Raw genomic sequence first — 25,857 nt, 5'->3', positions numbered from 1 at the left:
TTTCTGGTCTTGGAATTCATACTAAAAATGATATCTTGCCATAAACTTCTCTGAAAGTCAATGCAGTGTTCAGACATGGAATGGCGCTTGGTAGGACACTGCTATCTTTTTGGCCTTGCTTTAATTTCAGGCTGTTCTTCAAAACATAGCCTGAGTAGCCTGAGGTTTTTATAAATCAAGCCAGAAGCCCACTTTTGAGTTATTGGAAGTTTTTAACCTTTTTCTTGTGGAAGTGGGCCTTTCTGCTTGCATTGAACAAATGCACACTGAATCACAGAATAGTTTGGGTTGGCAGGGACCTTAAAGCCCATCCAATTCCACCCCCTGTCGTGGGCAGAGACACCTCCCACTGGATCAGGGGCTCCAAGCCCCATCTAACCTGGCCTTGAACACTTCCAGGGATGGGGCAGCCACCACTGCTCTGGCCAACCTGTTCCAGGGCCTCCCCACCCTCACAGGAAAACATTTCTTCCTAAGATCTCCTCTCAATCTCTGCTCTTTCAGCTGAAAACCATTACCCTCATCCTATCCCTCCACGCCCTGATCAAGAACCCCTCCTCAGCTTTTCTGGAGCCCCTTTCAGTCCTGGAAGCTGCTCTAAGGTCTCCCCACAGCCTTCTCTTCTCCAGGTTGAACTTCAAATATATACATTATATTTGAGTGTTATATAGTGGATCACTATTGTCTGTTTGTTAGACTTGTTTTAGTTATTCTCAGTGAAGGGTTTTCATTATTTTCAATTGTGAATAATCTAAAGTAAGAAGAATCAAGAGCAGATTCTTTTGATGAGCAGTCATGCCTGTGCTTTCAGATCAGTGGTGTAAATTTTGACTTGAACACTGAACAGTTTTCCTGTAAGAGACAGTGTCACACGGCTTCCAGTTGTACAGCATCTTCCTTCTACATTTCAAAGCATTTTGAGAGTAAAACCCAAATGTAATCACTCTTAGTCCTGTAGCGTAACGTTAATCGGTTTGATTAAGCTTTTTCATGGAATAGTGTAAGAGAATTAATAGGTAAAGGCTAGAAGTAGGATGATAAATAGCAAGATGCAGTGGTGAGTGGCTTGCAGCACTTGGTGTTCTTTCTTGTAAGAGCAGTGCCAGTTCACATTCAGGATGTTGGTATGGACACCTGTATCCCCTGCTGCTTGCTTCTGAAGACAGTTGCTGGCTCAGGTGACAGTGCCCTCCTGTCTTGGTGAAGGTATTGTCAGGTATACCGTGCCTGCAGCCAAAAGTCTTCGTCTTCTCCGCTGAGGTGCAAGCTCTGTAGAACTTAGTGGCCATGTAATTTTCTTGTTCATCATTTCCGTTATGCAGCTGGTCTGGGTGAGAGGTGTTTGATGAAGGAGGTGTAGGATACAGTGCAAGTGCCTCTTCTGTCATACTGCCGTGGTGCAGGGATTTTATTGCTGTCTGTGTGCAATTCCTGCCTCAGTGCTGATCCAGTTCCTGTGGTCTCCTATGGGAGATTTCAGCTGTCTTTGCTGCTGCGTGCCTGCTGCCAGTCCTTAGCTTCTTAACAGCAGTGTTTAGAAGTGATAATGTTAACAAGGAAGGTGGTAATGCTCTTTACTTGCAGGGTTTTTGTCCCTCTGTGGGCTGCTCTGGAAGAAAGCTTTGCTCCTGGCATGTTTTGGCATCTGTGGCTGTGAGGCAGTCATCTGTGTGGTCAGAGATCTTGTGGCTCAGGCGGTTGTTGTAATGACAGGACAGCTCGCTTTCTGCGGGTTCCTCTTGAGGACCAGCTCAAGCCTTCTAGGTAGTTTGCATCATTTAGCATTTCCTTTTCAGCCTGAGGTACAGACTATAAAAGCTCTTTGGCCCACACTGACAGCAGCTTGGAGACCCAACAGTGAGTTCCGGACTCTAGCCATGATCGAAGGAATTAGTATCCTTCTTCAGGGGCTTGATGCTTTTTTTTTCCCCCTCCCTAATGATTGCAGCCTCTTCAGAGAGTCCTAGAGAGGAAAGACCTCACAGATGTGGGGAACTTGGTGCCATGGCCAAGCTGTCACTTTGTCTTTGCTTATCAAACCCTCTTAACTTTGTACTCAAAGCTTTTAAATGTCATTTCCAACCTAAATGATTATGTGAGCTCCATAAGGAATGAAATGTTAAGCCTGATGTCATAAGTTCATTTGCTTCTGCCATTCCTCTGCCCCAGTCAGGGGGAATTTTCTTTTTTCCTGTAGAATAAAGGATGTGAAGAAGAAGAGTTTCTGATTTTTAACTGCCCCTAGTCTCAGTGCCTAATGTTTCAAGAGAAATCCTTCCACGTGTAATGAATGCGCAGGTTCCTTTTTCATTTGTTCTTCCTCTTTTGTCCTGCAGGAAAATTGTGTGTTCAGAAGGAACAGCAATTCCTTGGTTTATGGGATTAAGATAAACCTACTTACTCTGCAATAACATTCACAGGGATAAAAATGCAATTTTTAGCCAAGGAGCTGAACATCATGTACATTATCAAAGGGAAAAAAATATGTTTCTGGTAGATTATCCTTAACACTTCCAATGTATAGTTAATGTTCCAACTATTCATCCAGATGAGCTCCATCTCTTTTTACTGTGCATCTTTGTACCAGTGAACATATTCTGGCACGGTCAAGGCTTGGCTTTACCTCTGCATCTTGGGCTCATTTCGATGTGTACTTTTGCCTCTAAACGCCTTTTTGATCCATTTGTGCATTCCTGCAGCTGCCAAATGGCTCTCCTGCTGGGGCAGATGCTTTGGCTCCAGTGCTTGTTCTTTATCCCTTGTACGTCCAGGTTTTGTTGGTTGCACAGCATTTGTCAGCTACTTGCTGCTTTTCTCAAGTGAGCGTTTAGAAGAGGATGAGAAACCTTGTTTACTCTGCGTGTGTGATGAGGAGATAGTGTTCTGCAACGTCTTGCTTTTAGTTGTGAAGCCTCAGTTTAGAGGCAGTTGTCTTGGAGACTTGGAGGGGGATCTGTGGAAAATGCAGTAGTGGGTGTTGCAGACGTTAGTGTTGGGTTTGGTAGCATAAATATGCAAATAAACCATGGGTCTTTTCATAATTGACTCAGTAACAGTCCATAAACCAGCAGTTTCTTTCTCACCCCTCGTACGTGCCCGCCTACTTGGCGTAGACGCCGTTTATTAAGATATCTCCTGGACAGAGGCTGCAGATGAAGATTTTACTGACTGCGCTATCCAGTAACAACCAGACATTTCCTATAGCCAGAAGCTTTAATGCGGTTGCCAGTATTGTATTAAACATGTTCCCTTTCAGAGGGTCCTCCAGGTTGCCCACCCACTCAGCCGTATTTAGTCATCTAAAATAATGTTATTTCTCTATACATACACATCTGTTTTCACTCTATTGCCAATTGAAACGCTGCTGTATATTCTCTGTGTATTGTGGCCATTTTCCCAGCGTATTGAAAATTTACGCGGTGTAAAGGGATTTTACAAGTTCTCGAAAAACATGAAGTATTTTCCCACAGTAGCCACACCACATAACGTCGAAACAAAATGACATCTATTCACAGAACTAAAGCGTGCACCTGCGTGTGACTTACTGCTTCATTGTGCCTTTGTATAGAGATAAATAATCTCTCACTTCTTTTATTTGAAGCCAACATTTTCTTATGGGGATCTTAAGTCACTTCCTATAGTGAACATGTGAGGATTAAAGCAGCCAGTGTCTGAAATGTCCAGTGAGTGTTCCTCTACTTGCTTCTGGTTCATTTGGGAAGCCGTTATAGACAAAATTTCTCGTTTTTTTATGTTCTTAATATATTCTGTAGCTGTTGGAAATCACCGTCGCAGGAAGCTGAAGTGTGAAAGTGCTCGAATGGTGTTAGAGCACTCAGCAGCTTGAGTAATCCAGCGTGTGTTGCATACAACTGCTTAGTTCAGAGCTTTCCAAGAACGTTGCTTTAGGGAAACTCCCTTCGACTTCTTAGAAATGAATGTCTGAATGTATGCGGTTTCTACAAGTATTGAAATTGGCCAACTCAAATCTCTGATGCTTTATCTACTGTACAGTCAGTGTTAGTATTGTATTTTTAAACGTCTTGCCTTCAGATCTTTAATTACATCGGTTCATGCTACTAATTTCTAAAATCCTCTCCTGTTTCTCAAGAGTCACCTCTGTAGCGGCAAAGGGATTAATGAGTTGCAGCTCTGCCCTCCTAGCACAGATGATAAATCTTCAGATAAAACACAGATGAATCTTCAGATAAAGCTTGAGAATTGCCTGTCCTTCCTCCTCTGAACCTCCATCCGGTGCTAAGCAAGGAGCCTGATGTGCAGTTTGCTGCCTTGGAGGCCGGAGGCCAGGGCTGAACCGGCAGCTTCAGATCTGAATGTTTTAAGCCCAGTTCCCAGTGTGACAATCAGCACCGCGCTGCCTGGCTGGAAAAGCTGATGCCAAAGTGACAGATGACTTCCTGTCTTAATTCCATTAGCTTCCCCACCAAACTGGAAAGGAATGAGAGGGGATGAATAGCTCATCATCGTGCTCCTCTAGAAGCATCTCTTAGTACTTGATTTAGACAAATTTCTGTTCCCCTTCAGGTTTGTGTTATGGCTATGGATAATACACTCCAAATTGCATAATGGGAGACAATTGAAGGAGCAAATGCTTGAAAAATGAAGTGGTAGGTTAGTTTTCCCTTGGAGCAGTCATGTTTTCCTGGAATTGGAATGTCATAGTTGCACTGCACTTTTGTCTTTAATAAGCATTTCAGTTGTTTTCCAGTCCTGGAGGAGCTGCAGTGGTGCCTGCTATTGCATTGAAAGTTAGGATTTGGTTATAAATACGCTTTTCCAATCAAACTGGCAGTCAATCAGCTTCTCCCCAGGTTTCCATGCAATATTTGGGGGGGATCCCAGGGAAAAAGGCAAATAAATGGCTGTTCTGGTGCCTGTGCTGGAAGACAGAAAGCATCCCAGCCTGTCTGGGTACTGCAGGTGTTGGCCTGGAGTTCTGTGCCTGGATTCTCTTATGACTGTTGGTACGAACGTTCTGTCTGAAATGCCACATTTCTTTGAAACCATCGTTTGTTGTCTTACAAGTAATAAAGCTGATTAAGACATGGCAATCATCCTGCTTCTACTATGAATTAATATGCAGCTTCTTAAGGTGTGTCAGGTCTCTTTCCTTAAAAATACCTCTCTGAATGAAAATGTTAAGGATTAGACTTCCACAGGTTTTAAGGAAAGAGAAAATGTAAGTTTGGGTTACTTGAAATCTCATAGTCCCTGTTCAGTTTTATTTTTATCAGGCTTTAAGGTGCTTAGAGGAGAATTTCATATCTCAAAATCCCTTTCTAAGGTGTGTAACATCAGTTAATAAGTGAAGTGACTGGGTATGGAAGGAAAGGTCTAGGAACTCCCATAACCTTACTGTGGGACTCAGTGGTTCTGTAATGTTGGTTTCTCGAGTGAGACTGAGCATGGCACCATATGAGATTTTGGTTTAATCTTTGCTTCTGTCAGATGGTTGTGTAAATATGGGGGAACTGAACCGTTATAACAGGTTACTCACTAATGGCTCCTTTGGAGATTCTCATTAAGGCTAGTTAACCATAATTTTCACCACTGAACACAGACGCTGTCATGATGAATTATAAAAGTCCTAATTCTAATTCATTGTGTTTTGTGTAATTTTATTAGAGGCGGAGAAAAGACCCATTTAAGTTTTAGGTACTTCCAATTTAGAGATGGTGTATGCAAAAGTGGGAAGATTGCAGTGTGTGTGTTGGAGCAGGCATGCTCGAGATGCAGCCTCGTGCCTAACTCCTGGGTATTTCCCCTCTTGTTAGACTATAGAATCTAACTGGCGATGCGGACGACACAATTTGCAAAGGATTCAGTGCCGCTCGGAAAACAGCAAAGGTGTCTACTGTTTACAGTATGACGATGAAAAGATTATCAGTGGCCTACGAGATAACTCCATTAAGGTAAGCACTTCCTTCAGTCTTTTCCATGGAAGTTAATGGGTGATTCTGCTTCGGCTGCTTGTCATCTTGATGATTTCTCTTGTCTGTTTATGGGAGAGTGTTGATCTGTACAGTGTTTGTGAGGATGTGGCATCTTCTGTAGCCAAGCTAAGTTCTCACCTGCACTTTGGGGACTATAGGGACTGTCAGCTGGTAGATTGATACTGCTGACAGCAGAGAGGTGCTGGTGACACCAGAGTTCACAGAACAAGAATGAAGACTGCATTCACCTCTGTCCTCAGGTGTGTCTCTTTGCCGTTGCTAGTAGTTTCCTTCCTGCTAATAGGTTGCTTTCATGCTAATCATCCATGGCTTTTAGCTTTTTGTGGTCACTAGTTATTTCGCTGTTCTGTCAAAAATTTGCACTGAGATTTCCTCAAGCTAAAAGTGAGGACAAGCCCCCTGAGTGGACAGGCTAATGACCTATGGAGTCTTCCAGCTGTCTCCATTTTTTTCATTCCTTCTCTGTTGCAGCAACATTCCAGTCTTGGATCCACGTTCTTGATAAGCCATTTGTGCTTCTCATTTTTAACAGATTTGGGACAAAACAAGCTTGGAATGTTTGAAAGTATTAACAGGACATACTGGTTCGGTTCTCTGTCTGCAGTATGACGAGAGAGTCATTGTAACTGGATCTTCAGATTCTACAGTGAGGTGAGTGTGAAGTTTTTGCACAAAAATTAGAGTATCTGGACTGGGAAAACTTAGTGATATCCAAGTATCAGTAAACATCCCTACCATGAATGTGATACTCTGTTCCATGAGCAAGGAATTCATACTGAGCAAAGCATCACATTCAGTAATGTCCAATATGAAGGCGTTCAGGTACAGTTCAGTGGAAGAGCCTTGTTTCCTCTTGGTGTCTGGCATTGCTGAACCAGTGTCAGTCTCTAAAAGTTTTAAGAACTGATCTAAGCACACTTCAGGTCCTATACATTTAGAGTTTTTCACTTCACCTAAGTTAGTAGGTAGCCATGGAGGGTGCTAAATCTGAACAAACAGTATAAAACCAAAAGGAACCCATCTTGGATAGTATTTGTCTTGGTCTGTTCCATCAGTTTATACATCATGCAAGTTCTAGTCATCCTGGAATGAGTTGTAGCAGCAGTTTCTCTTAGCAGTTGTCCCAGTTTAGCTATTTCGTGGCCTAGTTGTTAATTTGTTGCTTATGAGTCTGAGACTTGAACTAGGATATGTCCCTAGCACCCATCTTCCTGCATTCCTTGGGCCATGAGAGGTCTTTAGCAGTCAGAGAGCTCTTCATTAGAGACAGCAGCAGGGGTGGGTGTGTTTGCCATTTATACCATGCATAGCCATCATCCTTCATTGGGAGTAAAACTCTCTTCTTTTGCAGAGTTTGGGATGTGCATACGGGTGAAGTTCTCAACACGTTGATTCATCACAACGAGGCAGTGCTTCACTTGAGGTTCAGTAATGGCTTAATGGTGACGTGCTCCAAGGACAGATCGATTGCTGTTTGGGATATGGCATCACCTACTGACATCACCCTGCGCCGTGTCTTAGTTGGCCATCGTGCTGCCGTTAACGTGGTGGACTTCGATGACAAATATATTGTGTCAGCGTCAGGGGATAGGACCATTAAAGTAAGTTGGCAGAGCTCTGATGTAGCTCTGCGTGCCTACCAAGCCAGAAAAACTGCTGAGTGTATTCAACTCTGAAGAGCCAGGGTGTTCGTAGCAGTTCTATGCCTTTTTCCTTACCGTGGAGCTTGCTGCTTCCTCTTGCTAGCTGTTAATGTCTTTATGCGCATAACTAGACTCGTAACATTTTTGTGGCTTCTGTTGTACAATTGCAAAAAAGTGAAGCCTGTTTTCTGTTTGAACTCTAGTTCCAGGATCAGTTTGTTTGTTAAATGTGGCACATTCTGTGCCTTTTTCCAAGCGGTACTTTTTATTTCAGTTGGCAATCCTGTTTCAGACATGAAATTTATCAGCAGTTGCCTTTCCTCACTACGCCTTCCCAACAGCTCAACTCGACTTTGCTCTGTTTGAAGAATTAAGAGGCTGTATTTGAAGACTATTGCATACCAGAAGATTTGAGCTACCCAGAGTATATTAATACAACAAAGGCGTTTCCACCCTTCCCTCTTTAGAACCAGAGCTGCCTTAGGCTGCGCCAAAAAGCTCTTGGCGACTTAATGTCCAAATATCTGCCAGAGATCCTGCTCTGCTGTTAGTTGGAAAATGAGCCACTGGATACACTACATTGTTACAACTTCAATTACAGTTCGTTAAAAGTGGGCAAAGTTGATTGAATTGTTTAAGAAAGAAGCAGCCACCAAACTTTATAGGCCACGGTTTTGGCGTTCTCTTACCAGTAGGTTGCTAGCAATGTCTTTGATTAAAAAATGTGGGGGTTTTGTGTATATGATAACATCAGTTTTTAAAAACGATTACTGACTTCTCAAGATTCAAGTGTAATCCAATTTTTTAAATCATTTGGGACAGTCTCTACCACCTGAAAATATTTGTATACGGCCCCTGGAACTTTTCTCATTGACCTGACATGCAACAGCGGTGCCCATGGCTGTTGTCACTGCTGTGTCCCCATGGACGTAGCTTTCCATTAATGCCAGGTTCTGCTCTTTGCCCAGAAAAATACTATGCAAGTCTTTTTTCCACTGTCCATTAGATCTCAGCCTCAGACCGCTTCCATTTATGAATTCATAATGGCTTCTATTGAAATTCAAAAGCCTTGTTTGGGTGGAGTTCTTAGAGGAGCTCTTATCTTTTGTTTCACAGGTCTGGAGCACGAGTACATGCGAGTTTGTCCGTACTCTCAATGGGCACAAGCGTGGCATTGCCTGCCTCCAGTACAGGGATCGACTAGTTGTCAGTGGATCTTCAGACAATACCATTAGGTGGGTGCCTGCGAGCTTCTGTTGGTACGTGACAGTGCACATTTGCAGGTGTAAAAGCAGGATTCCCCTGACCTTTGATGCTGTCCTGCACTGCCACGCGTGCAAAAGATCCTTGGTGTGTCTTGCTGTTGGAGCAAATGATTTAAGAGTGAAAGTTAATGTAGTGTGAAAGTAAACATATCACATCCCTGTGCGAAAGTGGGATAGTGAGGATTTATATCAAATGTCAGCAGAACCTTTGTCTATTCGTAGAATCACCAGGTTGGAAAAGACCCATCGGATCATCGAGTCCAACCATTCCTATTAATCACTAAACCATGTCCCTCAGCGCCTCATCTACCCGTCCCTTAAACACCTCCAGGGAACGTGACTCAACCACCTCCCTGGGCAGCCTGTTCCAGTGCTCAATGACCCTTTCCATGAAAATTTTTTTCCTAATGTTCAGCCTAAACCTCCCCTGGCAGAGGTTGAGGCCATTCCCTCTTGTCCTGTCCCCTGTCACTTGGGAGAAGAGCCCAGCTCCCTCCTCTCCACAACCTCCTTTCAGGTAGTTGTAGAGAGCAATGAGGTCTCTATTGCTGTAGTTTATCAGCTTACCTTCTACTTAGGTGAGGAAGACGTCACTGGTTCTCTTAGTTACTTTTCACCTCTAATCATTGATTCATGCAGAACCGAAAAGTGTATCAAAGTTTCCCAAGATAACGTAACATGTATCCAACCTTTACTTGTATGTCATTTTGAATGACTAAATTAATTTCGAGACACTGCATCTGCAACGCAAACTTACCTCCGTAACATCTCATGGTTCTCAATTTTGGAAGAAAACCGTTCCCTAGAAAACCATTCAGTAGCTGGCTTGAGTCGCTGCCTGCGAGGCTATGGGGCGGTGCTCAGCCTGAAAGCTGGGGAGGGGCTCTTGATCAGTTTGTGCAGGGGCAAGATGAGGGGGAATGGTTTTCAGGGGGGAGATTGAGATGAGATCTTAGGAAGAAAAGTTTGGCTGTGAGGGTGGGGAGGCCCTGGCCCAGGTTGCCCAGAGCAGTGGTGGCTGCCTCATCCCTGGAGGTGTTCAAGGCCAGGTTGGATGAGGCTTGGAGCCCCTGATCCAGTGGGAGGTGTCCCTGCCCATGGCAGGGGGTGCACCTGGATGGGCTTTAAGGTTTTTTCTAGCCCAACCCATTCCATGATTCTATGATGATTCCATGAAGTATTCAGCCTTTGTTCTCTATTCTTTTAAGGCTATGGGACATTGAATGTGGTGCCTGTTTAAGAGTATTAGAAGGCCATGAAGAACTGGTTCGATGCATCAGGTTCGACAATAAGAGGATTGTCAGTGGAGCCTATGATGGGTATGTTTTTGAAAGCAATTTCTAAAAGTTTTGCCTTTCTTAGTAAAGCGTCTTCTGAAAGCTATCAAGACTGGTATTCCCTGGTGTAAGGGTTCTCTTCTCGTTTGATTAATAGACCAATATTTAACTGAATGGCTTCTGTGTGATCATTTCCACACAGCAGGCTGCAGTTTTAAGTAGCAAGGAATTGCTTTTCTGATACTTTTTATCACACTCCTACATTGTGTTAGTACTCAACTTTGACTTTCTTTAGTAAGTAAACTTTTGTCTGGCTGATGTGGTGTTCCTTCCCTTAGGAATTGCTCCTTGTCAGGGCTGGTGTGCTTAGACTAGGTTAGACTTTCTGTGTTTATAGGACAGCAGCACTGGAGATGTTTATTGCAAGTGTAAATATGTCTTGTGGGGCTCTCAGAAGTCTTAAACCATTTCTGTTGGGTTGAGGACAGGAGCCCTGCTGTTAACGCTTATGCTTTGCTCGGTGTTTTGGGTGCGCAGTGGATCCACAACAGATTACATGCTTTAAGTGAACAATAGTGTTACTGAACACAGTTCTTGAACTGAGTTTATCTCTAGTCTTTTATTTGCGTTTAGTGTCTCACTCAGGTTGGCATTTCCAGTTTAATTCTGGAACCACTGGAACCTTGCTCTTCATCAGTAGTGCTGTGAGCTTTTGAGATCTGTGGTTCCAAAGTGGCTTCTGCATACATATGACCAACCCGCATGGACCATCACAAACATCATTGTATTTACTGCTAAAAATAAATACAAAACTGTATTTTTATGAGATTTAGTGTTAGTATTTTAGTGAAGAAAGATTCTCACAATTTGCTTGATCCTGATGAACTCACTGTAGGGAAAATCTGCTGTGCTTTCCATTGCTTTAGATGTTTCTTCTATGCTTATACTTGAAATGACGCTTTCATAATAACCTTCTTATTTTCCTTTACAGTAAAATTAAAGTTTGGGACTTGCAAGCTGCTCTTGACCCTCGTGCCCCAGCAAGTACATTATGCTTGCGTACGTTAGTGGTATGTAAACTTAATTCATTTGGGGTTATTTGAAATCTTTTAGTTGGCAGTGTTGTTTTATTACATTACGGTGGGATAGGTGAGAAACTTGGGATGTTTTATCAAGCCTAGGCTGCTGCTTGTTCCAAGAACAAAGAACGAATTGTTATATCCTGAGTGATTTGGATCTGAGCTTAAAAGAAAGAACAAGTTTTTCCAGTTTGAGATTCTCAGATAGTCTTAAAAAAAAAAAAATCATGACCACTGTATCAAATCATTCCAGTAATTAGTACGTTTCCATAATATCATTGTAGGGCTGGATTGCCATTTCCTCTTATTAAAAAGGGGGGATTAATCTTGTGAGCCTTTCCCAAATCTTCCTTCTAACCCTTCCGTTTGGAAGGTAGATATGTGAAGAGGGAAGGGTGGCTGAGTCAAACGGATTACCACAGGAACTCTGATCGCTTCAGAGTACTATCAGGTTTAAAGCTGTTGCTTGAGCTACATTATTCTTTGTAATGAGGGTTTTGGTTTATTACAGTAGACTTAATTAAAAATAGATTGAGGAAATGACTTCTTTTCACCAAAATGTGCATGAAATTTTACTTCAGGAGTCAGTTTACCAAGCTATAGCAGCCACAACCCAAAGCTGTTGTTGATATGTGATGGTAACTGGCTTATTCAGTGTGTGTGCTTGCCTTCCCAACACCTAAAGAAGTGATTACATGGCCAGAAATGTTTCTCATTTTCCTTTCTACTCGGTAGTCCTTTCACAGACATGAGATTTAACTATTCTTTTATCCCACATGAATGTAGTGCATTTAGCTTTACCGAGAAGGTTGATTCTCTCCCTTCTGGGTGCACTGTAGCTCAGGTTACTGTCTGGGGATCAGCCAGACAGCTCCGGGTAGTTCTCTAATAAAGGTAGCATACCTGCTTTAAATTTATGACAAGTAGAAGAACCCTTTCTGGGCCTCTTAGTGCCATTTTGAGATAGATGTCTTGGAAGAGCTGACGGAGCATGATGTTATAGTGGCCTTCCAGAATCTCAAGGGGATGTACAAGAAAGCTGTGGGGGGACTTTTTACAAGGGCATGTAGTGATAGAACGAGAGGGAATGCCTTTAAATTGGAAGGGAGAAGATTTAGTTTAGACATTGGGAAGAAAACCTTCACAGTGAGCAGTGTGTCCTGGCTGGAGCTGCGATGGGGGTGTGTTAGGGCTCTATAAAAACAGAGACCACAGCGATGTTGAATGCAAATGTTCTGTAGAAGGAGCCCTGGCAGGTTGTTGGTGCCAACCAACCTTCCACATTGCTGCTTCCTGGTTAGAATAGACTGCTTTTCTCATTAATAATTGTGACCTATATGGCTGGCCCCTCCAGGGAAGCTCAGGGTGTACAAGCACTAGGTTTGGAAGCCATGTGTACTGCTGAAAAACAGTTTACATACAGAATCAGCTTTTCTAGACTCAAGTGTAATTATAACTAAGACTTTTTTAACCAGCACCCAGAGTTTGAACTAACATTCTGTGTCCAGATATATGTGTGGGTACACATGCAGTGAAATGTTACCCTCTCCTTGCTTTGCTAACTCATTCCGTATTGCTCACAGGAACATTCAGGACGTGTCTTTAGACTCCAATTTGACGAATTTCAGATCATTAGTAGTTCCCACGACGATACAATTCTGATTTGGGATTTCTTAAATGTGCCACCCAGTGCCCAGAATGAGACCCGCTCTCCGTCTAGAACATACACTTACATCTCCAGATAACAGTCTGCACTTTACTGCCCTCAGAAGGTAAGGAACTACTCGCTGTTCTTGGGTGTATTATAAATATTTGAAATTATCACTCTGCTTGCAGGTTGGCTTAGTCAAAACAAACTGATATTTTCCTAGTATGTCTTTGTGCTACTTCTTTTGCCATCTAGTTTTTGTGTGGTCATGCTTTGGCTTATGAAGCCTCAACTTATAATACTTATCCCCTTCTATAATGCCTCCTGTTCCTAACTGGATACTTATATGTTTTTATGGAAAGTTGTTATGTATTCATAGCATCCTTGGAAACTGAGGAGACTTGGTGTGTGGCACAAGCATTGCAGACATCCTGTGAAATCAGAGCCTTTTAGAGCTCCTGATGCATCTGCTCACTGTGTGAAGCTTTGAAATGAGCACTGTAACATCTCTCCAGTAAACTGAGCGTGGGTGTGATCTTTGGAGAAATGCACATCAGAAAGGAGCAGTTTGGTGATGACCACAAATAGCGGGGAAAGCTTTCAGAACTGAGAATTACATCGTGCTAGGCAACGTGACAGCTCTGGAGCTGTCAGAAACTGCGCACATGAACTTGCCTATTTTGTTTCCATTTTTCTGCAAGTCAGCTTTATTTCAATCTCAAAGTACGGTGGGTAAAAGCTCTGCTGTAGATCTGTTTGTTAGGACAGTCGATTCTTTTCCTTATGTCATCTTTATTGCTGCCAACAATTGCACTGCAGACTATAAACAGCTGTGAACACTGGGACTTTGGAACAGAGAAACTGTCTTACCAAACCTGAGTTGGAGCCCTGTTCTCCCGTGCCCTGTCTCTGCCAGCACTGAGACTGGATGCTTCCAAGGAAGTGGAGACGTAACATTGCCCCAACAGGAAGGATTTATTTTAGTTAAAGTAGGTAATTAATAGTCTGCTTAAACATTGTGGGATAGGCTTCTCCTGTCTTCATATAAGCATGGGTTTTCATTAGTTATCTGTATATGTTTAACCCAGCTACAGCAATGAGTTCCTCCGGTTTTCCCACTCCTCCTGTAGGATCTCTGCTTCTGGCTAGGAAGCTTCTTTGAGATACTGGTTCTTAAAAGTCAGCTCTCTCTCACCTGTAAGCACTCCTCAGGCAACTGTTGGCTGCCTTTTGCGCTAACTGAACTTGAAGCCAAGATAATGTCTTCTCTGGATCTGACACTTGGATCTGTCGGCTTGTTACATTTCTCAGAGGGTCAAAGCAAAAAGCTGGCTGCTGCCAGACCGAGCTGCCTTTCTGAACCTGTGATTACTTAATATAATTAGGCCCAGGATTACGGAAGAAGTCTTATGCTATGTAGATGAGCTAGTGTGCAGAATCAGTAGTTAACAGAACCTTCCCTTAAAACCACGTTTTAAGAACAGTGCTGCAAGGGTAGTTTGGTAAAAGCCATGGAATTTCCTCATCCTGCTGCAGCAGGACAACAGGATCAGAAAGGCTAAACTGCTGAACCTAGAGTTTGTGCAGAGTGGGAAGAACAATTTGCTGGGAGATAAATCCTGCAACTACCCCAAGAGCCAGGTCTTTCAGTGCAGCTTATCTCTGACTTCCACTTCAAAACCATGTCAGATGACACACTTGCATCCTTGTAGAAAATTTGGTGCTGTCGTGGATGCTAATGTCCCTAGGGACTCGATGATCCGGTGGGCCTCTTCCAACCTGGTTGTTCCATGATTCTGTGACTTTGTCCTGCTCCTTTTAAGACAGAGGTACTGGCATTGGCTTCCATGCCACCTGCAGACATAGCAGATGAACTGCTGCTGTGGGAGCTCCAAGGCTTGTGGAAGTTGAGTGGGTTTCCCTCTCTATGGAAAACTTTTTTTACTTCTTTTCTGAGTAATTCTATTTCTTCCCTTGCCTTTTCAGGCAGGTAGAATAGGCTGTGGGAGAAAACATCATTCGTTTTGGAACAATCTCCATCTATCTTCCAGGTTATACATGAACGCTTTCTACTCTTAACTTATAAGACAATTTGAGATCGACAAGTTCTTTTCTTGTTTCTTTTTTTTTGTTTTGTTTTTGTTTTTTTTTTTTTAATTATGTTTTGCAGGCCTCTTTCATTAGTTTTTATTCATGGAAAACCATTACATAGTGTGTCTTAAGCACAAAAGAAACTAGGAGTTGACTAAAATTTATATCTGTTTGTTTAACCAGTAAGATGCTGCTGTCTTGCTTTCCCCTCTTGCCACACGCAGCCCATGAGACCCAGTGTCACTGCGATTTGTCAGCGAAATATGAAATGCCTTTGGCAGTGTGTTCTATTCAAATTCTGCACGCTTGACAGTCTTGCACATCTCATGCCTGACTTGTTCCATGATGCACAACCAAAACCATGCAGCCCTCCATATCCTGGGAGCTGTAACGACAGTCCCTTAATAATTATTTCCTGTGGAGGAGAGATGCTGTGATGTCACTTTGACAGGTTTGTCTGACTTAAGGATCCAAAACACATAAATCTACATAAAATCATGGTCAAACAGCTAATATTTCATCGAGACATTTAATGAAACAGTTTTACATGCTTTCAAACATTATAGCTTTCTGAATTTTGAAGCAGCCCCGTACGCATTTTTACAAGGCTTGCAATGTTATGCCTCTTCAAAGCCGATCGTTTTTGACAGCCCTGGCGGTTGGCTGCGAGAGTTTTATTGCTTTCTGTTGAATTCCTGTTGTTTATTGTAACATGATAAAAATTGTTACCATATGATAGTCTAATATTCTTATACGAAGCACCAGCCCTTGGGCTGGGGGAAGGGAAGTCAAGGGGAAGATGTTTAACCTTCCATGGGAATTTCATATCAGAGGAGAGAGTGGCTCTCTGTAGCCCATAAAAAATGGGTTAGGAAGTGGCAGGTAAGATCAAAGTTCAGGTTTAATTACACTAACAACTTAAACTGGCTCCAAGCTGATCATAGAGTCGTGGCTGGAAAAAATAACCAAAATATAAACCTACTTGAGTGTTTTGTCTGTTTTCTTAAAAACTTGTTTATTAAAGCAGCTGAACTTGCATCCTGTGCAGAGTTTGCTCCTCTGCAGTGTGGAGAAGAAAGGAACATTCTCTCACAGTTGTGTGCTGGTTGCTGTTCCAGTAAATAGTGCTCAGCACGTAGCAGCCTCACTTGGGGTCACTCCTTCATCCCCAAAAAGGGTTTTGGGTCTTAGAAAACTGCCAGCATTTCAGTGACCCCTCAAAGACTGCTGCCAGTGAGTCTTGCTCTTACTCAGCTGAATTCGGAGCATGTTCTACAGAGCGAAGGCAGTGTCTGCAGAGGTGCCTCTCTCCTCAAAGGAAAGACTGCTAGCACAGAGAGAAGTGTTTAACGGCAAGCACGCCCTGAATGCGCTGTGTAACTTGTGTTCCTCATGGGTTTTCTTGCCCTTTTAGTTTCAGACTGCGGTGCAAACAATGGTGTGGGCCTGCCCTCCTCCAGCTGTCTCCAACCATGGCTTTTGGATTTGTATCTGTTGTTGGTTCACCTTGACTTTTGTCTCTTTCAGGGTTCCACAGTCTTGAACTACTGGATTTTTGGCTACTACATGCCTGAAGACGTTGATCGACAGCTAAAGTCAGAATTGGTTCTAGATGCTGTGTAGATGCAAAGCAGCACAAGTCTATATCTAAATTTCTTAATCTTTCCTGCTCTCAGTGGTCATCTTTGAATTTACTACAAAGTCACTGACTCCGAGTAGATGAATTTCAGAAGCCTGTCCTTCCCTGCAATGAGAAATCCAAAGCTTCACATGTAAATTGTCTGTAGAAACTGAACTCTGATGGGTTGTTTTTCAGAAATAAATCAGAAGTCAAGAAAGGACTTGGCCTAATTTATATTGCTTTGCACTTTTGTCTGACTTTAAAGAAAAAACATTCTCCAATGAAATTTGGGTGCCAAACACATGCCCAGAATGTACAGAGCTTTGCGTTCCGAGTCACCATTGTCCTTTAGCCTTTACTCTCATGACAGATCCAGAGCCTGTTTTGTTTGATAGGAGTGTACGTTGGACTCTTAGAAATATTTCTGAATGGCTCAGTAATATTTTTGAATTACAGTTTACTTGTTTCTGCACCAATAATTTCTTTTAAATTAAAGATTACCTGTAATTCAGGCTAGGTTATCTATACTAGTTGTATAGCACTGTCTTTTTTTCCTTTTAACTGTGCTCTGTATTACAGCCGTCCCACGCTTCCTAATGTTTGGTAGAGTAAAACCTTTCCATGTGTGCTTGCCTCATTTCAAATACTGTAAAAGCATGTAGATATAATGTACATAACAGTGTCACCTCTGGGTGCTGGGAGTCAGGATCTCCTGACACTACACACTAATGCAAACTGTGGTAGCACTTGGCAGCAGGATGTTCTAACTACTGGCACTGTAGGGGTTGACAGGAGTTACCAAGACATTTTCTCTGCGAAAGGAGGTTTTCAGTATTCGTTAGGATATTTTTTTTTTTTTAATGGGAACTACATATTTTAAAATGTAATTTCTAAACTTTTGAAAAATTAAAAAAAGTTTAATTTATGTTCTGTATCTTATATTTTTGTGCCGCAGTATTTACCGGTGTCTTTCTTTTAATACCAGCAGGTTCTCACAAATGCCTGCCGATGTCCTTCCTTAGCATTAGTTTGGCTGCTCAGTGGAGGAGGCGCCATGGGCCAAAGTTTAAATTTATTTTTGTGTGATACGTGACACTTCCTTACAGTGCGGTGGAGGTCCCTCCGAGTCTAGTTACCGAGCTGATCGCCGTGCTGGTTTTCTTTTCCATAGCTATCAGCTGTTGCGATGTCCTGCTGATGGTTCCTCTTCGTTAGCGTGCTCAAATTGGGAAGTCTCAGGAGTTTCTTCTTACATTGTCGTAGTCTCCCCTCTAATTTATGTGGTCATATAAGCGCTACCGTGTTTTTCTTGTGTCAGAATAAGACATGGGTAAAGGCAAGCGTGACCGTTTCATCTGCGTTAGCCATGTGTGACTACGCCTGTCGATGGCTTTTCTTCCGTGCTTCAGTCAAGCTCTGTGTGACATCCACCTGTTTTCCTGGAGATGCTGTGTGCTGTCATAGAAATGTATTGTCATTCCTTTGGTTCTTTGTACGCCCTGTATTGTTTGTCCTCTGGCAGCGTTTGCATTTTTCCCTTTTCCAATCAGAAAGGTCCGATAGCTGAGGGGTTGCTCTGGTGTTACGGCCGCTGTTTACGAGCTAGAACACGTCAAGGTGTTACCAAACCGTTACAGAAGCGCAACTTAAGGTTTTGTCCTCACCCTTCAAGCTGAGAGGTATTGGGATCAGCCTTTAAGTTAAGCACCCAGTTACGTGTTACTACAACAATTTTTATTTCATCGAGATGACTGAATGTGACAAAGTAGAGGATTACAAACAGGCTCCTAAGCATCCCTAAGATTACTTCTTGGTAAGCTTGACAGTAGTTCGTGAAAGTGTCTTACGTTACCCTTCTCATCTAACGGCTTTAATATTAAACTGTTTAAAACAAGAAATCTCTCACAGCCCTGAAGAAAAAGGTATTTGTTTCCGAAGATCGGAGTCCTCTTTTTGTTGGTTTTTGGTTCTTTTTTTTTTTTTTTATTTTAATGCATGTGTAAGATTTAAATTCCTGTTTTTCCTTGGGAGATAATGATATTTGAACATGCAGTCTGAACTTCTTTGTGCTTTGTGTAACATAGCAGTGGACTTTTGTGATTGGCACCCAAGGAACTCCACTCCTGGGATTCATGGTAGTGATCCTGGCTGCACTCTGGACTTTATTTTGCTAACCATAATTGAGCAACTGTACATTACTGCTATATTAATGTTTCAAAGCACTGGGATAGTCTAATTCTAACTTGTAATTATGTTTGCCAATTATGTTTGGAAAGTTGGTGTATGAACAGCTTCTTGAAACTGTTAAATTGTACAGATATCGTTCATGATCTAAAGCTTTGTACTGTGGAATGTGCTTAATAAAAAAAAAAAGGTTTGAACTTAATTAAAAGACTGGATCGGTAACGCCGTCGAACCGAGCCTCGGCATTGGGTGTTGGGTGATGCCAGCGCATTGGGAGGAGGCGGTGAGGACAGAGCTGAGCTGGTTCTCCCATCTCAGAGGAGCTTGGCTCTGCTTTGCTGCAGCATGTTTGTGTCGTGCATCCGCAGAAACGTCACAAGAAGAGGTTTTACTTTATCAAGAATGTAGATGATAATATCTTAAAAATTCTGTGTCCTTGGCTGCAGTCTGTGTTCATGCGCTGAGCCCTGTGCAGAGATGGAGTCTTCCAGTGCTCACTGTCTCAAGCAAAACATTTTATTGGGTTTTCTTTAACTGATGTGCAGTGCCTGGTGAGAGATTGATTCGGTGTCCTCAGCTTTGCCTGCTACCCCCTGGTCTGCTGTCAGTATTTTGATTTGTGAGTTAATTTGGCTTTTAAACAATTGGAGAGGTTGCTGCTGTGTGGTTAATGAGTTGCTCCGGTTCATTTTTGCACGCTTGGACCAGGTGCGATTGATCGTGCAGTTTCTCTGCCGCTGTCTCGTGCCTTTAGCCCAGCAGGACTGACGGGACCTTGGCCGTGTCTGGGTGTGAGGGCGGTGGGGGCTGGAAAGGTCTTGTTAAATCTCACTGCTTTGGCCGTCCCTGTGGCCGATGAGCTGGCTCTGTGCTGACTGCCACGCTCACTGGTGACCTCTTGAAAGTGTTGGGTTTGGGGAGGTGTGCACTGGAAGTGCTAACCTGGAGAAGAGGAGGCTGAGGGGAGACCTCATTGTTCTCTGCAGCTCCTGAAAGGAGGTTGTGATGAGGTGGGTGTTGGTCTCTTCTCCCAAGTAACCAGTGACAGGACGAGAGGAAATAGCCTCAAGTTGTGCCAGGGGAGGTTTAGATTGGATATTAAGAAAAATGTCTTTACTGACAGAGCGGTGAAGCCCTGGCGGAGGCTGCTTGGGGCAGAGATGGAGTCTCCATCCCTGGAGGGGTTCAGAAAGCGTGTGGCCGTGGCACTTTAGGATACGGTTCAGTAGGCATGGTGGGGTTGGGCTGATGGTTGTGCTGGATGAGCTTAGAGGGCTTTTCCAACCTTAATGATTCTATGAAATGTTTTTAAAAGTGCTATAAAAGTCTGAGCTAAGCATGTGAACAAAGTTCTGGCTAAGTATTTGCAAATTCACCCTTCAAAATGTCTCTCGGGTGTAGATCACTTTTTATTCTTCTTGGCCCACTCAGATACTGGATAATAATTTTTGAAGCAACGTTGCTGCTGCTCTGCTTGGAGCTCCAATTCACAGAGAGGAAAGCCAGTAAACTATGTTTTGTGCTCGAAGTGCATTGTAAAACATGAAGCTTTGCTGAACTAAAGGGGCTGTGAATGTCTTGCTGGATGTCATTACCCAAATAAGCCATAAAAGCTCTGCGATAGATACGGAGTATAAACTTTGAGGTCAAACTTTAAAATTCCATCTTACCTGGGTGGCCTTTGGTTGTGGTTGGTTTGTTGGGTTTTCCCCTTGCAGTTGGAGGCTGTTTAACAGTCATCTGTTGATTCCCACTGGAAAACTTCACAGTGAAGCCGTGGAGGCACCTCTGCCGGGTGCTCCCACCCGTCCTGCTGTGGTTTGGGGCCCCGTTTGACTCTTCCCACCCACTTGAAGGCTGGGAGCGACGCGCTGCCCTGGGCGCGATGCTGGGGAACGCCCCGAGCGTGTGCGGGCAGCGAGGGTGGATCTGGGGACCATCTGGCCCTAGTTAAGGAGAGGCCATGGAGCGTTCTCGGGTTGCAAGGTAGGAGGTGGACCTGGCCGTGAACCGTGCGGTGGGTTGGGGTCGACCTCGCTGGCTGCCTCGCTGCGGTGTGGCAGCTCCCTGTGTGGTGTTACTTGGTGCTCCTGGGGGCTGGGAGAGCCCGGGCTGTGCACGGTCCATCCTTCCAACAGCTTTTGGTAACCAGGCGGTGGGGTTTGCCCTTAAGAATGGGGTGATGGGGATGCAAGGCCCCTCAGCGCCCTGTGGTGGGAGCAAGGATGCTTTTGGCAGCCAGCTGTGTCCCTTCCCTGATTGCCACTGCGTGTTGGTTTGTTCTCTGGGCGGTGGTGGGTTTCCTGGCCTTGGCACAGGGATGGGCACCCTGTGTACAGAGGAAGGACGCGTCAGCAGCGGCTCAGGTGGGCAAGGGGGCCACCAGCATCCTGGCTTGGATCAGCCACAGGGTGGCCAGCAGGAGCAGGGAAGGGATCACCCCACCCTGGGCTCAGAGTTGGTGAGGCCGCACCTTGAATCCTGGCTTCAGTTTTGAGGCCTTCACTGCAAGAAAGATATTGAGATGCTCGAGCACGTCTGGAGAAGGGGAACAGAGCTGGGAAAGGGTCTGGAGCACGAGTCTCATGAGGAGCAGCTGAAGGAGCTGGGGCTGTTTAGCCTGGAGAAGAGGAGGCTGAGGGGAGACCTCATCACTCTCTGCATCTCCTGAAAGAAGCTTCTGGTGAGGTGGCTGCTGGGCTCTGCTTCCAAGGAACAAGGGATGGGACGAGATGAAGTGGCCTCAAGTTGTGCCGGGGGAGGTTTAGATGTTAGGGAAAAAGGCTGCACGCGGTGGCCAGGGCTGGGCTGCGGGCAGCGCGGTTCCAAGTTCTGACCCAGCATCTGCTGCAAAGCACAGAGAGCTGGTGCCCAACGCCAGAGTCTCTGGCTCCCTGGGGGCTGCGGGGAGGAGGACTCAGGCTCTGGGGCACCGTGAAAGGATGCTCTGGCTCTCCATCTCCGAACATACCCAGCCACGCATTGCAGAGGCTGCACTTTGAGCTGGTTGTCAAGTGTGGGTGCTCCCCGCCAGGTGCGTGGGGCTGTTAATCATGTCATGGACCATCTTTGGAGAACAAGTGGTATGAGGAGGGGCTGAGGGAACTGGGGGTGTTTAGCCTGGAGAAGAGGAGGCTGAGGGGAGACCTCATCGCTCTCTACAACTCCCTGAAAGGAGGTTGTGGAGAGGAGGGAGCTGGGCTCTTCTCCCAAGTGACAGGGGACAGGACGAGAGGGAATGGCCTCAAGCTCCGCCAGGGGAGGTTCAGGCTGGACATCAGAAAAAGATTTTTCACAGAAAGGGTGATTGGGCACTGGCAGAGGCTGCCCAGGGAGGTAATGGAGTCACCAACCTTGGAGGTATTTAAAAGATGGGAGGATGAGGCGCTCAGGGACATGGCTTATTGGTTGATAGGAATGGTTGGACTGGATGATCCGATGGGTCTTTTCCAACCTGGTGGTTCTGTGGTTCTGTGATCCTGGCCCCTTTCCCCATCTCCACGGCAGGAGCTTTCCTACCCTCTTTTCCCCAGGATATCCCTTTTGTCCCCATGGCTGGGGTTTCCCTGTATCTTTCTGAGCTCCTTCACCCCAGAATCCTCCCTGCCCGCAGGAGGCTGCTGCTGCTCTCCCCTTCCAAGAGCTGCTCAGCTGCCACACGGAGCCACTGCTTGCACAAGTCAAAACCCTCCAGCAGGATCGGAAACAGCAACTTTCCCTTCTGGAGAAGCACGAGGGGTGGATATTTGTGGAGGTTTATTCTTGGTACTTGCTGGAAAGGCTCCATGAACAGCAGCGGCTGCGTGTGCCAAGAGGAGGAGAAGATGGATGGAGGTGAGTGCCTGCTCCGGGGAGACATTTCCCCTCTGGAGGTGGAGAACAAGCTGTGAAATGTTCTCGCTACATGTTTATGGATCTGCTGTGCAGGCTGCCGTGGCTCTGCTCCCGCACACTCACACGAGATGTGTCGGTGCGGGATCGGCCTCCCTCGCATCCAGCGGGGCAGCTGGGTGGCCCCTTTGGTACTGGAGATGGGTCTTAGGCTGAAGTAGGAACATCTTTCCTTGTGTGCATGAGTATAAAAATCCCAATTTCATCTTTTCCTTGGCACAGGCCAATGCAAATAGAGGGAGATGCATTTGTATCTCCTGACTATTATTTTTTCCAGAGTCAAAAATTTTCTATTTCCTTTTCCTCTTTTTTTTTTTTTTTCCCTTTGAAGGGTTTATTTTTAATTTCCCAACACATGATGCTTTGAAGAAAATGGTTTGCTTTTTTTCCTGCAGGTCTTCCACCGAGATGGGCTGGCTCTTCCATGCTGGAGGGGAGGCCGAGCCAGGGACCAGCGGCTTTGACTCTGCTGGATGATCCTCTTGTCCTGGAGGGCGATGGGCAGAGGTGGTGCCTGCCCTTTCAGCTGAAGGAGACCCTGGGGCGCCCAAGGAGCCACCGTGGCAGCAAATGCTGTTCCTGAGCTGGCACATCCCTCCGGGAGAGCCTCTGCTGAAAAGAAAGGTGCCTCCTTGATGCCCCTCAGGTAGTTACTGAGATGTGTCCTCCCCTGGTCTAGGGACAGCCCTGGAGTTTTTCTAGAGCTGCAGATGAAAAAAATCAGAGAATCATAGAATAACCAGGTTGGAAGAGACCCACCAGATCATCAAGTCCAACCATTCCCATCAATCACTAAACCATGCCCCTCAGCACCTCGTCCACCCGTCCCTTAAACACCTCCAGGGAAGGTGACTCAACCCCCTCCCTGGGCAGCCTGTTCCAGTGCCCAATGACCCTTTCTGTGAAAAATTTTTTCCTAATGTCCAGCCTAAACCTGCCCTGGTGGAGCTTGAGGCCATTCCCTCTCGTCCTGTCCCCCGTCACTTGGGAGAAGAAGCTGAATTCCAGCTCACCTTAGGGTCATGTCCCCATTTACCTTGAGCTCTGATGGCCCTGTCGTTCACATGAATGCTGATGCTCTTCTACCACTGCACCGCAGCACTGGCCGAGCAAACAGGACACAAATCCTGTAAATTTATTTTGTAAATAAACCCAAGCAAACAAAAGCTGTAGAGAGATTTCAGGATGGGAATTTTTGAGCTGGAAGGAAATCCTGGGGTTGGTAGAGCCAGTGCCTTTGTGCAGCTCCCCATGCTGCACGTTTGAGCCGCGTCCCGGGGGAGGCTGAGTTTCCCATGGGATCTGCCTGCTCAACATGGGAAGTGAGTTACGGGATTGAGTTCTCAGCGCTTTTCCGAAAGAGTCAGTCCGGATTCATGCCTTTAGCACCTGTATTTTTACAGCACCAACCACAATATCCCGCTGGATGAAGATCAAGGCCTTTGTCCTTATTTTCAAGGTGTGTAACAGCCTGGGCTGTGGATTTCTGACAGCCGAAAGCTTCCAGCCTGAATTGAACAGCACGGCATCGCTGGCTATGTGGGTGAGTAAAGCACATCATCTATGCAGTGCATGGATCTTCCTCTGAGAGCCTGGGGGATGTCCAGGAGCAGAGGGACATTGCAGGCACCACTCCATCCTTTTGGAGGGCCATGGGGAGCCTAAGAGCCAAATTCTTCTAAAGAAAATGCGTAGGAATAATCATAGAATCTTAGAATCACCAGGTCATCGAGTCCAACCATTCCTATCAATCACTAAACCATGCCCCTCAGCACCTCGTCCACCCGTCCCTTAAACACCTCCAGGGAAGGTGACTCAACCCCCTCCCTGGGCAGCCTCTGCCAGTGCCCAATGACCCTTTCCGTGAAAAATTTTTTCCTAATGTTCAGCCTAAACCTCCCCTCGTGGAGCTTGAGGCCATTCCCTCTCGTCCTGTCCCCTGTCACTTGGGAGAAGAGCCCAGCTCCCTCCTCTCCACAACCTCCTTTCAGGTAGTTGCAGAGAGCAATGAGGTCTCCCCTCAGCCTCCTCTTCTCCAGGCTAAACACCCCCAGCTCTCTCAGCCGTTCCTCATAAGGCCTGTTCTCCAGCCCCTTCACCAGCTTTGTTGCTCTTCTCTGGACTCACTCCAGAGACTCAACAACGCAAAAAAAAAAACTTGGGAAAGAACCTCTTCTTCTCCCCATCCCCAGCAGTGCTTCTCCTAAAAAATTCCAGGCCAGACCAAATCTACGGGAGCGCAATCCTCCTTGAAGATGCTGCTCCATCTGCAGAGGAGGAGAGAAAAAGCGCCGTGTGCTGGACACAAGCTGCATTGCTTACAGCGTCGTTGAACGAGGCTGTGACCATCAGTGCGGTTTGAAGCCCACCCTTGGGGATGGTAAAATTGCATTTTGGTTGCTGTGCTATGGCGTGATGGGTTTTCCTTGAGCTCCAGCCTGCCGAGTGAGCGGCCGTGCTCTATGTCAGCAGCAGGTTTTATGACCCCCTCCTTGCACCGTGTTGGACCCCACGTCCTGCGGCTCCACCATGCAGCTGGGTGCAGGAACACTCATGGACTTCTCCAAGCTCCAGCTTTTCCTTGGATCCTTCAAAAACATTTGTGCTATATTCTGTGGTACTGAAACAGGACATGAGCCAGTTGTTAATTGCTTACATACCAGCAAAGTATATTGCTGTGAGAGGCTACACGGCTTGTACAGCATTGTTTTTATTTTCCAGTAAAGGGTTTTATTGACATGAAGCTGGAATTCAGGACATAAGATGACAAAAGTCATCAATAATTACCCAAATCTACAGATAACAGCCTATATTTAGGGCTGAGTCCAGGTACTTCAGCAGGATGAAGGACTTATTTGAATCTAGACATCTCTTGATTGAGTGGTTGAAGCTCGTTCAGTTTCCCTAGGTGTTTCCACTATTGATAAATACATGATATGGGCTCACTAAAAGCTGTTAGCACTGACTGAAATAGTTAATTTCGATCCTTAGAAGATTTTTCCTTCTATTTTAGCATTTAGATTTTTTTCGCTGTTCTATATGGTAGTTTAACAAGTCAAAATTACAATGGAACCAAAGAGGGATTCCGCAGAATTGTCACCGTGGTTTATGCATCTCTGCACCACAGAACTGGATGTGTCCAATTAGGCATTAAATTGACTGCTTTTTGTGTTTGATAACGAG

At 45.0% G+C, this 25,857-nt stretch overlaps 1 protein-coding gene across 5 annotated transcripts in view; it reads left to right on the top strand.

The window, feature by feature from the left end:
- The window catches only part of FBXW11 (F-box and WD repeat domain containing 11), a 70,333-nt gene extending 52,795 nt beyond the window's left edge, over positions 1–17,538 (top strand). For all 5 annotated transcript variants that reach the window (XM_069869648.1, XM_069869646.1, XM_069869645.1 and 2 more), the window contains 8 exons: positions 5,796–5,933; positions 6,508–6,626; positions 7,327–7,576; positions 8,735–8,853; positions 10,092–10,202; positions 11,152–11,230; positions 12,823–13,011; positions 16,506–17,538. In XM_069869648.1, coding sequence (XP_069725749.1) covers positions 5,796–5,933; positions 6,508–6,626; positions 7,327–7,576; positions 8,735–8,853; positions 10,092–10,202; positions 11,152–11,230; positions 12,823–12,984 — 978 coding nt within the window. In that variant the 3' untranslated portion in view covers positions 12,985–13,011; positions 16,506–17,538. The remainder of the gene's footprint in view (positions 1–5,795; positions 5,934–6,507; positions 6,627–7,326; positions 7,577–8,734; positions 8,854–10,091; positions 10,203–11,151; positions 11,231–12,822; positions 13,012–16,505) is intronic.
- Positions 17,539–25,857: the final 8,319 nt, after the last annotated feature.

This window comes from Phaenicophaeus curvirostris, chromosome 15 (assembly GCF_032191515.1).
Source record: "Phaenicophaeus curvirostris isolate KB17595 chromosome 15, BPBGC_Pcur_1.0, whole genome shotgun sequence".
Classification (NCBI taxonomy): domain Eukaryota; kingdom Metazoa; phylum Chordata; class Aves; order Cuculiformes; family Cuculidae; genus Phaenicophaeus; species Phaenicophaeus curvirostris.
Note: the sequence above shows the minus strand (reverse complement) of the source record. Positions and strands in the feature narration are given on the sequence as shown.